Source organism: Phaseolus vulgaris, chromosome 8, assembly GCF_000499845.2.
Source record: "Phaseolus vulgaris cultivar G19833 chromosome 8, P. vulgaris v2.0, whole genome shotgun sequence".
Classification (NCBI taxonomy): domain Eukaryota; kingdom Viridiplantae; phylum Streptophyta; class Magnoliopsida; order Fabales; family Fabaceae; genus Phaseolus; species Phaseolus vulgaris.
The window spans coordinates 26,482,044-26,496,121 of record NC_023752.2 but is presented as its reverse complement, the minus strand read 5'-3'; the positions used below and the strand labels follow the sequence as shown (position 1 = coordinate 26,496,121).

The following is a 14,078-nucleotide window of genomic DNA, read 5'->3' as shown; positions in this document are numbered from 1 at the left end:
TAATGTTGCATGGCTATGCACCATAAGGAAAAAGGCGGGGTGAATTGTAACGAAAATTACTAAAGTGGCTCATTCGAAGACCACGTGTCAGTTTTTTGTGGCTTTAGTTAGGTTATATATTATATGTATATATGTATGTACATGTGTGCATGGAGAGACTAAAAGCAAGTTCATGACCTCACATGCGTGGTTGTATTTCCGTTCATATGAAGGTCAGTTTTAGCACTATCATCTGACTATACCAAACACATCTTGCACTTATTAAAAATTTACAGTGCCAGACTATATTGTGTTAATATTTTGAAGTCCAACTGAAAACAGAAGAAATAGTTTATCAACATTTGAAAGTTTTAATATATATTATGTTTAGCCATCTGCTAATGTTAGGTCTGTACTTTAAACAAAATAGTATTTTATCCTGTGAAATCTCCCTATAAAAAAAGTTAATTATATCTATAACCATTAGGTTGAATTTGAGACAAAGAAAAAATATCTTGAGAAATAGGACTACTAATTAACAAGAGGAGGTGGAAAATATTAAAAGTTTGTATCTTTTATAGTCCACATGACATATCATTATAAAATTGTTTTAAGATATAGTTTACTTAAGAGCTCATAATAAGTTACAGCTACTAATTTAGTTCTGAAATATTGATGGTACGCAAAAAAACAAAGTACAAACATCCAACTACTTATATAACAAACCTGATATGTTTTAAGCCAGAGATTCCAGCTTTATGAAACTTCAACACTTAGGTTTTATACATATTATGTGTTTATATATAGGTTTTGTCCCCGTTTAGTAATTGGCTAACTGCATTGATAAGATATCCTCCATGCTCCAATAGTTGGTGTTGTCATTTGTACAACAACTGGAATGATCAGGATTTGTGTGGAACTGAGCTGAAAACGGTTCTAACATTCCTTGATAACAGGATGGAGAATAGGTCTCCATGGGCTCAGCAATGGTGGACACTTGGCTAGTGCAAGCTTGGTGATCATTTGTCTCAGAATTACTCTGTTGCTGAAAGCTCTCAGTTTGCTTCATGTGCTTCTGGATTCTTGTCCTCCAGAAGTTCTTGATCTCGTTATCAGTCCTTCCGGGTAGTTGCTTTGCAATTTTGGACCACCTGCGTTGGGAAATCAGTAATTTGTAGCAGAGAGTAAAATATCTGAATACCATTGCACTGGTTTTCTCATCATTGTAAAAATTGGAAGTCAAACTTCTGAAATGAGTAAATTTCAGATACCTGCCTAACAAATATTTATTTATAATGAAATATCTATCACATTTTTCTTATGAAAGTTAATTCTTTTCGTAAGACTAGTAGAATAATAAGTAAAATTCACACAATAATTTCTAATAAATTTTAATCATAGCGTCTCTCAAAGTTGTTTTTTTTATCTAAATAATTTTAAGAAAATAACTATACTGGCAAAGTGCTATGATTTTAATAAGAGTACGTAGTCCTATACTATTTGATTTTTTTTTCTCAAAAAACTCTTTTTTGCAACTTTTCCTATAAAAACATTACCTTTTAAAAAACCACTTTTAAAAACAATTGGGCATTTGTTTCAGCTTTTAAAAATAATTACAAGTTAGAAATGTTATTAAAATACATGTTTGTGAACACGATAAGTTTAGTTAACACAAAATTAGAATTTAGAGAGTTTCTAAAAGTAAGAGAATAGATTTTATTTTGTCTATTTTAAATTTATAAGAAATAGGAATGAATGAATAGTTGGAAGCTAAAGTGGAACCTAAAAAAGAAAGTGTTGTAGAATTTTATAAGCAGACAAGTATTTAATGTGCAGACGGGCATTAGAATTTACATAAAAAAAGGCAGTTGATCATGAGACTCGGTCAGTGAAATGTGTGACGTGACGGGAGAGAGTGTACAGGAGGGTGCGTGATAGGGAAAGTAAGGTAAAATATTTTGTGTAATTTGTTGATGAAAAAGAGTATTAATTAGTTGAAATAAAATGAAAAGCTAACTAAGGTTGTTGAAACATTTGATATTTGATTAGTAAAAAAGTAGCAGCTCCTATATTAAATAGGATGTGTCTGAAAGGAGGCCATGTTCAATGGCTGAGAATGAATGTGAGCATTATAAAACGATCATTATGGAGGTACGCAAGATGCTGAATTCTGAGTTTCCTTTGATGTATATAGCAGAGGCTACAAGATAAGAAAATCAGATTTCTCCATGCATGCCTCGGGTAGAGAGTATATGCTTCAAATCTCTCTTATCTTTTTCTTCTACTTCTTTTCATTCCATTATCTACAAAACCTTTTCGTCTATATGCTATTACGTATTTTCTTCCAAATTTGAACACATCTTTTCTTGGAATTGCCTCCTAAAAACTTGTTTCACTAGACCCCTCTGTGTATCGGATTCCTGCGAGTAAAGTTATGTTTAACAATGTAATATGAATTTGAGAGATTATATTTGTAGGGGTTGATTTGTTCTGTAGGCTAAGACAGAAAAAATGGATAGTGAGAATAGTAGGGTGTGTGGAGGTAGTTAGGTTAAGCTTATCCTGAAGGGGAGGATTTGATTTTAATTTACAAGGACATCTGCCCTAGTGAAGAAAAGGCAAGAGGGTATGGTTTAGGTCCGTTTTCACTACCTAAAAACTTCTCTTTCATTGGAATAAAAGTGTGCCCACTTCCATTAATGGAAGCTCCCCTGCTCTACTTCACTTCCTTCTCCTTCACTAGCTTCCTTATAATAGCCACTTGTAAAATTAAATATAAATTTTTATTCTAATTTATTTACATATTACTAAACCTTCATAATTATTGGTATTTTTCTTTACGTTCTCCACATATACATATAAGTATTACTCTTCATTTTTCATCCTAATTCTATTTTCCCTCACTTCAATTTTACAACTACCTTATACCTCTTTATTTTCTTATTTCATTTATATTCACGTCTCTTTTCATTTCAATGTTATCTCTATCACTTCAATTTTAAGAATCACCCCACTTCTTTTCTCTCTCTGGGTTTTCCATGATATAAATATCACTGATACATATATTTTCCTTATTACTTACTTTAAATAATAATATCTTAAATAAATCATTTTCTTTTAATAATATACATATAATAGATCAATAGATTATATTAATATTAATTATTAAGCCTTATATTTCCCTTTACATTATGGGGCAACATATGAAATAAATAATATAGATAAGAAATATTGTGTTATATTTCGTGTATTTTCTATATGTTATTATATTGATTTGGATTATAATAAAAGTTTCTAACTCACTTTTCTCTTCCTCTTCTTTTCATATCCTTTTCATTCTTTTTTTTTTACACTTTCCACACACTCTTAATTTATATTAGAATATATATTTATACTATTCGTTTTCTTTCATGCTTTAATTTTTTTATAACCTCTCTTATTCTTTACTTATATCCATTTACTAATTATTTTATATGACTATTCTTACACATGTTTTCGTGAAACTTTAAAAATTTAAGCAAAAAATATACATCATCGATTTCTTACAACTTTTTTAAAAAGAAACACAGAAAAAATCCTATAAAAATATCAATGAAATTCATTACATGCAAATTTAAAAAGAAAATTAAAGAAAAATTCTAAGAAATATAAAAAATTCAAGTAGTGATTTTTTTATCATTATATGTGTCTATCACTTTTGAAGCCTTTTTCCCTTATTTTTTTCCCTTTTAAATTGTATTTTCAGTTTACAGATATATTTCTTTTTCTTTCTTGTAAATATTCCAACTTTTACCAAGAGACTTGTTAGGGAGCGATAAGAAAATAAAATCTAATATGAAAAGAACATTTTTCTTTAAAAAATAATAGATTCTGGTTAAAAGCTTGGAGTGTATTTTCTCTTCTTTTGGAAGATATCTAGGTTGTTGTTTACAAATCGTGTTTCTCTTGCTCGATCAACAGCTTCTCTACTTTTATTTTATTTTACTATTAAAATTTAGTTTTTAAAACTAAACATGAAAAGTGTAAAGAACAAATTTTCACAAACCAATAATTACAGCTACACATATTTCAAAATTGAGAAAAAGAGGACATTTAACATAATCCATAGAAATTTTAACTAACTTTTTTTATCTGTATGAAAAACTAACTACCTGTATGTCTTATACTTTTTTTTATATCATAAGTCATGATGTGGGAGCGGAAGATTGAATGCAACAGTAAGCATAGTTGTTCATTTGGATGGAAATTGGAATCATTTGGAGGTTCTAAACATAGATATATAGATTTTCCTCAGGAAATGTCCTTTAGTTTAACAAAACCCCTATTTTGCGATCCTTTCCTTGACTAAAGTTCTATCCTTTCACTCAAATAGTCTTCCAACAATGCCATCTAATGTGATACCTAATTTTAAAGAGATCAACAAAGTATTTCCTTCACCTTTAATGGAGAAGGTTGATGATTATATTTCTTAATTCTTATCCAGGACTTTCATTTTTTTTTTCAATTTTAGTATCCATATTTTAAAAAATTAATAATATGGTTAAATTGTCAAGTTTTTTTTATTTTATATTTTTTTGGACTAATTAAATCATAAATCCAACATTTAATTTTGGTACCGTAAAAAGATTAAAAAATTAAAATGTAAAAGAATTAAAAACGTACATAAAACTGAAGATTGAATAAAAATGCAATTTTTCAAAAGTGAAGAACAAAAGTTACAAATATAATAATAGAATAAGAGCAAAACTGGTGCATTAGAGACTGAAAAAACACAAAATTACCATTTACCCTTTAAAATATTTTTCCTTGTGAGAGAGTACCATATATTTTCAAATATAAGATCTTAGTGGTGAACGCATATGCAATATGTTATTTCTTTTTTAACAAGTTTCTTGTTGTTATTGATATATATATATATATATATATATATATATATATATATAAATAAATTGCGTCATGAATTCACCTGTTTCCCCACTTTGCATGAAGTTCCATGATCAAGAGCTGTTCCTCGGGTGTAATATTCCCTCTTCTAACATCGGGACGGAGGTAGTTTAGCCACCGGAGCCGGCAGCTTTTTCCGGTACGTTTAAGACCTGTTAAAGCATGATGATCCATGATTCGTAGGGCTTAGTTGGAACAAAAAAGGAGAGAAAAAGAAGAAGAAAATAGTTGAAAAATAGAATAAAAGTTGAAGAACGAAAAAGATGTTTACCTGCAGCTTTAGCCAAAGAGTTCCAAACACCTTCCCCGTGATTTGCGATGTAGTTGATCAAGATTAAGTCTTCTTCCATTGTCCATGGTCCCTTTCTGACCTCAGGATCATGAGACATGGTAGATAGTTTCTTGTCCATTATTTAGTAGGAGAGAATAGAGAGAGTGGAGAGGGAAAAAGATGTTGAAATGTTAATAAGGGTTTGGCAGGTTTAAATAGAGGCAAGGCTAAGTGATTTGGTAATTGTAATGAAAATTTTGTATTAGGGATAAGGACATGTTTTCACGTACCTAACTATGTTTCTCATGTCAACACATGCATGCATGACTATGATTTTGGTTTCCCTGCATACTATAAGAGACGAGTGTCTTTACGTACTCTCAAGTTACACGCACATGCACTCCATATTTGAACATCAGGTGTCTATGCTATACATTTTCTTCAAAAGAACAAAGAAGATACGATATTATGTAAATACTACCAGCTTTAGAGGTTATATTAGAGCTGGATTGAAACCTTAATTCTAATGATCCAACTTATACAAATATCAAGAGGAAAATATATGATCCTCTCCCAAAGGAGTAAACCCTATTTTTTTCTTTAATCTTTCCTGTTCATTACATGTAATAAATGAGAAATAGAAAAAAAAATATTATGTTATACATATTGTTACTATGGATTTTATAGAAATAATATTTCTCCTTTCTTTATCATATCATAAATATAAAGACCATGTATTCTCTATTCTTCCTTTATTACAGTGCAATATATTATTAGGTTGAGATTATATATTTGTCGAACAAAAAGCATGTACTATATTATACAAGAAACTTTTGTCAGGTAAGTAGATGTTATATGGCAATGCCACATCAATTTTTCTCATTAAAATATCATTTAAATATTTATTTCTTTTTCAAATATAAAAATAAATAGTTATAGTAATTAATTTTTTTTTATCAGTATTATTATTTTTTATTTTATAATTTAAACTAATAATATATAAACTCACATTAAATAATAGCGCTCATAAAATTTAATTCTATATTGTATTATTTATATTATTAAATTTTGCAGTCTTATTAATAGATATTACCATATTTCATTTAGTGATATGATATTCAAGTTAAGAAATCATATTATATATATATATATATATATATTAATTAATTAATTAATTCAATATATATATATATATATATATATATATGTGAGAGAGAGAGCTTTTAGCTTCTTTCTTGTGTGGAAAATATATTCAAATATATACTTAAATGTAGGGTTGACAAACACTACAAGAAAAAATTTATTAGGTGCTAATAAATTGTGGAGGTTACGCAATATTTGCTAATAGCGAGAGTTAAGTCTGGAAGAGAGAAAAAAATAAAATAGCATGAGTTTAGTTAACATAAACATACGCTAAGTTTTCTAAAAGTAAATAAATAAAAAATCGAAACTAATGTGGTCTAGTAAACATAAAACTCATGCTAGAAATTTAAAAAAAAATTAAAAAAATAATGTATTACTTGCGTTAAACAAGCACGCACAAAAAATAAAATATTAAGGTCGTGAAAGTTTAACCCACACTAACATATTTTTGAAAAAAACAATAAATAGCAAAAAGAGCATGGGTGTAATAAAAGTAAACCACACACTAAATTTTAAAAAATAAAATTAATAAATGTCTATGTAAATACAAATAATAATAAAATATTAAGATTGTGAAGGTTTAGCCCATATTAAATGTTAAATGTATTTTTAAATTAAATTTAAATCTATAATAAGTGTATAAAGGTTTTGGTGACTCAAGTAAATAATTATTTATTTTAGTTTCTGTGCGCTTAGATTTCACGTGTTTATTATTGGAAAAAAAAATATAAAACTGGGTTGGAGGATAAAAACATAAAAAAAAATTTAAATTTTGTATCAGTGGGATATTTTCTAAGACTAATGTGCTTTTAAAAAATAATAGCTTTTAAATTTTAACTAAATTTTATTTTTTTTATTATTATTTATATGTATTTTTATTGGTGATGTGTCATGTGAAATACTTTAATTAGAAATATGTATCTAATGAGTGAGATATGTGTTATTTTAAATAATTATTTGAATTAAACTAGAAATGTTTTGGAATATTAAACAATTCTATTATATATATATATATATATATATATTTGAATTATTTTAAAATAGTAATAATGTTATCGTCGGTTAACTTTCTCGTCAATTGACTCTGGTGAGAAGCTCTACTTCCGATTTGTCTACTCTATAATCAGTTTTACATCTTCTTATTGCACTGGAACGTGGTTCCGTTGAAATAAAGAGGGTTCTACTTGTTGATCACACCCCGATGATCAAGTCAGTGAGAGCTTACTAGCTAAAAAGTAATAAGTATTCAATTTCAGTCTCAGAAACAACGTAACTTTACCTGGGTCTCAAACCCCTTTTATAACTTATCTCTTGTAGCAACTTCCTCTCATGAGAATCTAATCTCAACCGAAAGCATACGTAAAAGAAAAACATTTTATTTATGGGCACCTTCACTCACAGTGCAACAACCGAAAATAATTTTATCTCTACTAAAAGCATAAAATAACAATAGGAAAACCACATGCAAACAGGGCACAACCTTAGGCGCTAACAGTAGGAAAATACTCTATTTACATGGGCACCCTTACTCACGATGCAACGTTATCTTTTCAACATGCATGTAACTTAACCACTATGTGCCCTAAAACGCAGACTTAGGTTAAAATATTCTACTAATAACCTTATATTAGTATATAATTAAAATATTATCTTAATTAATCTCCAACAGGCTTGCCAATATGTCTGGGCCAAAACTCATGACCCACACCATAGGCCCAACTACCGAGATGACATACTCAGACACGAAACTCCGATCACTGCTAACTGAGCACTATGTCCGGTACACAAGCCCCCAGGCTCGAGTTGAGCTTGGCTGAGCGAAGAGGCTTTTTGAGTACACGTGGCACTTCATCGATGGTGGGAAAGTGTTGTCGCTTGACATTGCCATACTCGTATAAGCCAACGTTCGAAAACTCGTTCTCATTCGCTGTTTCATTTCTAAAACCTACAAAAACCCTTTGCGCTCTTCTTAACTTCCTATTCCCGCTCCCTCGTGCACTCGAACCCTCCATCGTCTTCGATCGTTCACTGCAACAGGTACCTCCCCTTTACCATTCTCCATTATCATTCATTCAATCGCTTGGATTATACCGCCTGAGCTCATCATCATCCACCATTCATATTGCTTGAACTGGGAATTCTTTTGTTTTGTTGTTTGTTTGTTGATGATTGCATTGCATGAGTTTGAACTGCTTGGTTTGAACTGTGTTTGTATCTGTTTATGCTTGTGTTTTAGATATACTTCTGCAATGGATTACAAAAGTCTGTATCGTTGGGCACCCCAAAACCTCTGAGATGAAACCTCAGATTATACCTACCACGAACTTATCGTAACCCCTAGGAAAAGTAAATGCCATTTTGGTAAAGAGGACGATAGATTGAGAATAGTCCCTTGTAGAGGGGATGGGCCGGTCTGTTGCGATGAATCCTTGGACCCAGAGGGTCCTTTTTGTTTCTTTTACGCCACAGTTTTCAAAAAAGTTCTTCTACGCCTTCCCCTTACCATTTTTTGAAAAAAAACTGTTGACTGAGCTGAATGTGGCTCCTGCCCAGCTATAACCAAATAACTGGGCATTCATACGTGCCTTTTCAATTCTTTGCTCCCAGCTCAGCATTTCGCCAACTGTGGAGGTCTTCCTTTACTTCTTTGAGGCCAAATGCCTAGGTCGCCAACTTTGGGTTTCTTTTAATGGCATATCTGGAAGAGCCTTGCTCACACTCTTCCAATCTTCTTACAAAAATTTTAAGGGCAAATTTCTTAAATTTCTTTGTAACAAGAGTGTATCCAACCCTTCTAGACAGGTGCCCCTTGTATTGGACTGAAAAACCACGTTTCCAAGGTGCTCGGTACCTCGAAGATCTGCCGCCTCCAGATAAAAAAGTCTTCGAGTTTCTCACCAGCCTTAAGGTTGCCTTTGATACTACCTTCCTCCTACGGAAAGAGTTCTCGCCTAAGTCTTAAAGGCTTACACGGGTACTTCCCATTCCCTGCCCCTTATGCGACAAACATCCATATCTGTGATAACCATTTGCTTGCTTTTCCTTGCAGAGAGGATGTTGTCAAAATTCACCAGGAAGGATTTGGAAGAGATGGCTAAGAGGATGAGAGCAACAACCAACACACCCAAGGAATCCTTAAAATTGAAAGCCCTCGCCCAATCTCCATCTGACGACGAAGAAACTACCTCAAGGATGGTCTTCACCAGAAAAAGGAAAATACTTTCCACCCCTACCAAGTGCTCTTGCTTGGTTGGGTGAACTCCCCCACACCATCTTGTTCCTTTTGGAGGCCAGACCCCACCTCAAGACACGGTGGTCATCAAAGAAGTCGGACTTATGGGATCCCAACTTGGATGCCCCTTCCTACCTCAAGGAGAGCCAGCTGCACGACCAGAAGAAATAACGACTCATGGCCCATGATGAAGGTTATTGATTCGTGAGGCCATAAGGTAGTTTAGACAGGCCCTTGCTACCAACTTCCTGGCCGCTTCGAAGATAACAAAGAGGGTAGCAACAAAAAACTTAAGAGCTTAAGAGACCGCCAAGCTGCGAAAAAAAGTGGATGAGCTGCGACAGGAACTCTAGCACTCCAAGTCTTCCCATTAAGAGACTGAGTGACTCTTGGCTGAAATGACCAAGGTTGTTACCGACCAAGCTTAGGAGGCTGCAACAGAAAAAGAGAGGCTCTTGGCCGAGATTACCAACCTTAAGGAAGAGTTTGCCAAGGAGACTGAAGGGTGGAAACAAGACGCCGCCCAAGCCTTCCTCGTGGGATTTGAGGCAGCGACAGAACAAGCTTCAACACTTCATCCCAGCATTGATTTCTCCCAACTTGACCCGGGTAAAACCCTAGTCAATGGAAAATTGGTGGAGGAGTAGCCTTACTCTCCACTTGTTTGTAAAACTCATGGAACTCTAAACAATGTTATGTCTTTTGAATTATAAGTACTTCCTAATTTTATGCATGTTAACTACGCCTTTCTTTACTAGTTTAGCTATTTAACTTAGCAAATTTCGACTAACGTAACTAATGCACGCCTCGTTATTTAACTTAGTAAAACGCAATTAGCATAAGTAAGACATCTATTGTCAACATATTAACTTAACATTTAGGCTAACTTTCTAAGCTAAAAATAAAAAAAAGACTCAATGCACAAATCAAGAATGAAAAATCACTGTGTTCTCAAGGCACTAACCTTTTGATGAACCATACCCCGTAGCCGCAAAAAGCCTTTTGACACACAAGGGTGTTCTTTATATACTTGGTGATGTGAGTTGGATTGACACAAGACAAGGTACAACACAATCAAGAGGCTTAAGGACAGTTAAATGGAGGACATTGCCTTCCAAATGAAAAGCCAAACTCATAAGAATCATCAGTGCCACATCCTTATGCACAATTATAGGGCGGAAATGGAAAGGAAAGCAAGATCAACACATGAACACAAGTAAAAACACAATTACAGCCTAGAAATAGAAAATGCACACTTAAACCAAACAAAATTGAACAAGGAATACAATCTACCGAATGAGATCACCAAAGGAACAAATTGAACCAATTAGAATCGAAGAACAAAGCATAAGAAACTAATCTACCGATTGAAAATTGCTAGACATGGAAATGGAGATGAAAGGAGAATGAACTTAATTGGATGAAGATCGGATGAGATGGAGTTGGAGAGGAACACGCCACTTGGTGGTGAAAGCTCCAAGATGAGTGTGAGATTGTCGTCACTTGTAGCCCTCCAAAAGCACACAATATAAGACTAGGAAGGAGATCAAATCTCACAAATCTCTCTCTCAATTTGAGTAGAGTTTCTTTACTTAAAATTCAACATTCAACTTGTGTTTACAAGGACCAAACACCTCTATTTATAGTGTTTTGAGGTGCTGAAATGAAAGCTAAAGAAATTCAGAATTCCCTCCCAAATGTAATTCAAATTCGGCGCCTAGCTAGACATGAGGAAGGTGTGACCATTTTCTAATTTCGGCACCTCCTAAAGTACTCCTACACCATCCCCCTAAGTCACATGGATAATGTGGCTTTATTTTGTTCACACTCCTTATTTAATATCCACACCTCCTAAAACTATACAAGAGTAATTACAAGAAGAGTCATCAAATGATGTTCTTCACCCAATGCTCTAGCCATGCTCCTAGTGATCCTTTGGGCTTGGGCCCCCTCTTGGGCTTGGGCTTCAGACGCCTCCTCTACTTGGTTTCCATCATACTCCCTGGGTTGGAGAGAATTCGTCCAAGAATTTTGAAAACCTGCAGCAAAGGGAGTTAAATCAGTGACATTAAAAGAATTACTACCAAGATAAGTATCAGGCATATCTAACTCCTAGGCATTATCATTAATCCTCTTAATGACTTGAAAAGGGCCATCACCATGAGGCATAAGTTTGGGCTTCCTTAGAGTAGGAAATCTATCCTTTCTCAAAAAAGATTGTTCCGTCCGGTTGACTGGGACGTCTTCGTGCGCGACCTCAATCTTCAGCTAGGGACTCCTTCCCACTGGTTACCTGTGGATTCCTGCAAAAAGAGGACAAAGAGGGCGCCCTAGCGGCCGTTTGCACTCCGACGCTCAAGTCAGCCAGCAAGAAACACCAAAAACTGTGCACCTCCGTCTCTGAGCACCGCGTTTGGCACTCTGAAGGTCTTGAAAATGGACTGTGTATTGTGTGTATATTCTCGTTTTGGCAAACAATCTTTCCCTAGTCCCTTGTGCGTAACCTCAAGGCTCGAGCAAGCAACTAGAGTGTCTCTGGAAAATTTGCCAAAAGTTCGAACCCCGTTCCCAACATTCAAGGCGCTATTTAAGCTCTTCCCGTATTCAAAGCGCCTTAAAGCGCATTTAATTATAAAACGCTCAGCGCATTTAAGACGTTCGAAACGTGCGGGAGCATTTACAGTACCTTAAACGCTCGAAACGGAAAATGTGTTAAATAACCTTAATTACCTCACACCTGGCAACGTGGCGTTTCCATCCTGACTTGGCTGCTGTACACGTGGAGGGCCTCACAGCACCATTACCCTATCTGAGGGTGTTTCCTCGCGTGAGTCCTCTTACCTGGGAGTGCAACTGCGCAAGGGGTGACTTTTTGGGTGCCAACTCGCGCCCCCAAGCCTCTAGTCACTCACTGTGAGAGCGTATCTACCTTCCTCTCGTGCCCTGTGCCTGGCTGCCCCCGGGCGTGACCCCTCTCCTGGGTCGTATCTATCCCAAGGACGTTTCTGGTCGGCAGGGGCACTTCACGAGGCAGGTTGCTCTATACTGGCGCTATTTCTATGGCCTTGAAGCCACCTTTCTCTTCTCTTTATTACTGTTCCCTGGTTATCCAGGGTTTGGGGCCCTCCCACGGCGTCGCCCCCTCCATGGTCTTTCCTACCCATGGGTATCGGGGAGCGGCGTTGTGGTCACCTTGCCCTTGCGCCATTCCATCTTGGCGACACCCAGTTGGGCGGCGCCCTATCTCGGCGACGCCCTACTAGGCGACGCCTTACCTTGGCGGCGCTTTCTCTTGGCGAGGCCTGTATTTGGCGTCACCTCCACCTAGGCGACGCCTTACGTTGACTTTGACCCTTACGTTGACTTTGACCTTGACTTTGTCAACGCCCGGGTACGGGATGGTACAAAGATTAATGCCTTGCGCATTTGGTTGGCAGTTTCAACATACTTTCCAACTTTCTTCTCAATTTGCATCTTGATGTGGTTATGCAAGTCTTTAATAAAAGAAGCCTTTTCAAAACCATCATTGCATAAAACCTCATCAAGTATAGGAATTGGAAGAAGATCTAAAGGTGTAAGGGGATTGAAACCATAAACAACCTCAAAAGGAGAATGGGCAGTGGTAGAATTTACTACTCTATTATAAGCAAAGTCATCATGAGGTAGTAAATTTTCCCAAACCCGTGGGTTCCCGGAAATAAAACATCGCAACATTTGACCCAAAGTTCTATTAACCACCTTAGTTTGACCATCAGTTTGGGGGTGGCAAGTAGTAGAAAATAAAAGTTTTGTGCCAAGTCAGGACAAAGGGCGCCCTAGCAGCCGTTTGCACTCCGACGCTCAAGTCAGCTAGCAAGAAACACCAAAACTCTACACCTCCGTATCGGAGCACTGTGAATGGCACTCTCAAGGTGGTCAAAGAAAATGTGTCTAGTGTATATTTTCTCGTTCTGGCAAACAACCTCTCTCCCTAGTCCCTTGTGCGTAGCCTTAAGACTCGAGCAAGCAACTAGAGTGTGTTCTAGGAAAGTCTGCCAAAAGTTCGAACCCCGTTTCCAACATTCAAGGCGCTATTTAAACTACTCTAGCATTTAAAGCGTCTTAAAGCGCATTTAATTATAAAACGTTCAGCGCCTTTAAGATGTTTAAACCGCTTGGAGCATTTATAGTACCTTAAACGCTCGAAACGTAAACTTTATTAGATCTTTAATTACCTTGTACCTGACAAAATGACGTTTCTATTCTGGCTTGGCTGCTGTACACGTGGAGGGCCTCACAGCGCCGTGACCCCATCTGGGGGTATTTCCTCGTGTGAGTCCTCCTACCTGGGAGTGCATCTGCGCAAGGGGTGACTTTTTGGGTGCCAACTCATGCCCCCAACATCTAGTCACTCACTTTGAGAGCGTATCTACCTTCCTCTCATACCCTGCACCTGGCTACCCTGGGCGTGACCCTCCTCATGAGTCGTATCTACCCCAAGGGCGTCTCTGGGGCGGCATGGGCGTTTCA

At 35.6% G+C, this 14,078-nt stretch overlaps 1 protein-coding gene across 1 annotated transcript; it reads right to left on the bottom strand.

The window, feature by feature from the left end:
* Positions 1 to 571: 571 nt before the first annotated feature.
* Positions 572 to 5,438, bottom strand: LOC137827083 (MYB-like transcription factor EOBII). The gene is made up of 3 exons (XM_068633295.1): positions 5,195 to 5,438; positions 4,946 to 5,075; positions 572 to 1,130 (listed from the first exon to the last, which is right to left on the bottom strand). The coding sequence occupies exons 1-3, from the start codon at positions 5,331 to 5,333 to the stop codon at positions 800 to 802; spliced, it is 600 nt and encodes a 199-aa protein (XP_068489396.1). The 5' UTR covers positions 5,334 to 5,438; the 3' UTR covers positions 572 to 799.
* Between the last annotated feature and the right edge of the window lie 8,640 nt (positions 5,439 to 14,078).

Excerpts from the sequence above, each read along its gene's own strand:
- LOC137827083 (XM_068633295.1), bottom strand. The coding sequence starts at position 5,333 with ATGGACAAGAAACTATCTACCATGTCTCATGATCCTGAGGTCAGAAAG. Across the intron at positions 5,076-5,194 it reads CTCTTTGGCTAAAGCTGCAG|GTCTTAAACGTACCGGAAAA; the intron begins GTAAACATCTTT and ends ATGCTTTAACAG. Across the intron at positions 1,131-4,945 it reads CATGCAAAGTGGGGAAACAG|GTGGTCCAAAATTGCAAAGC; the intron begins GTGAATTCATGA and ends TTCCCAACGCAG.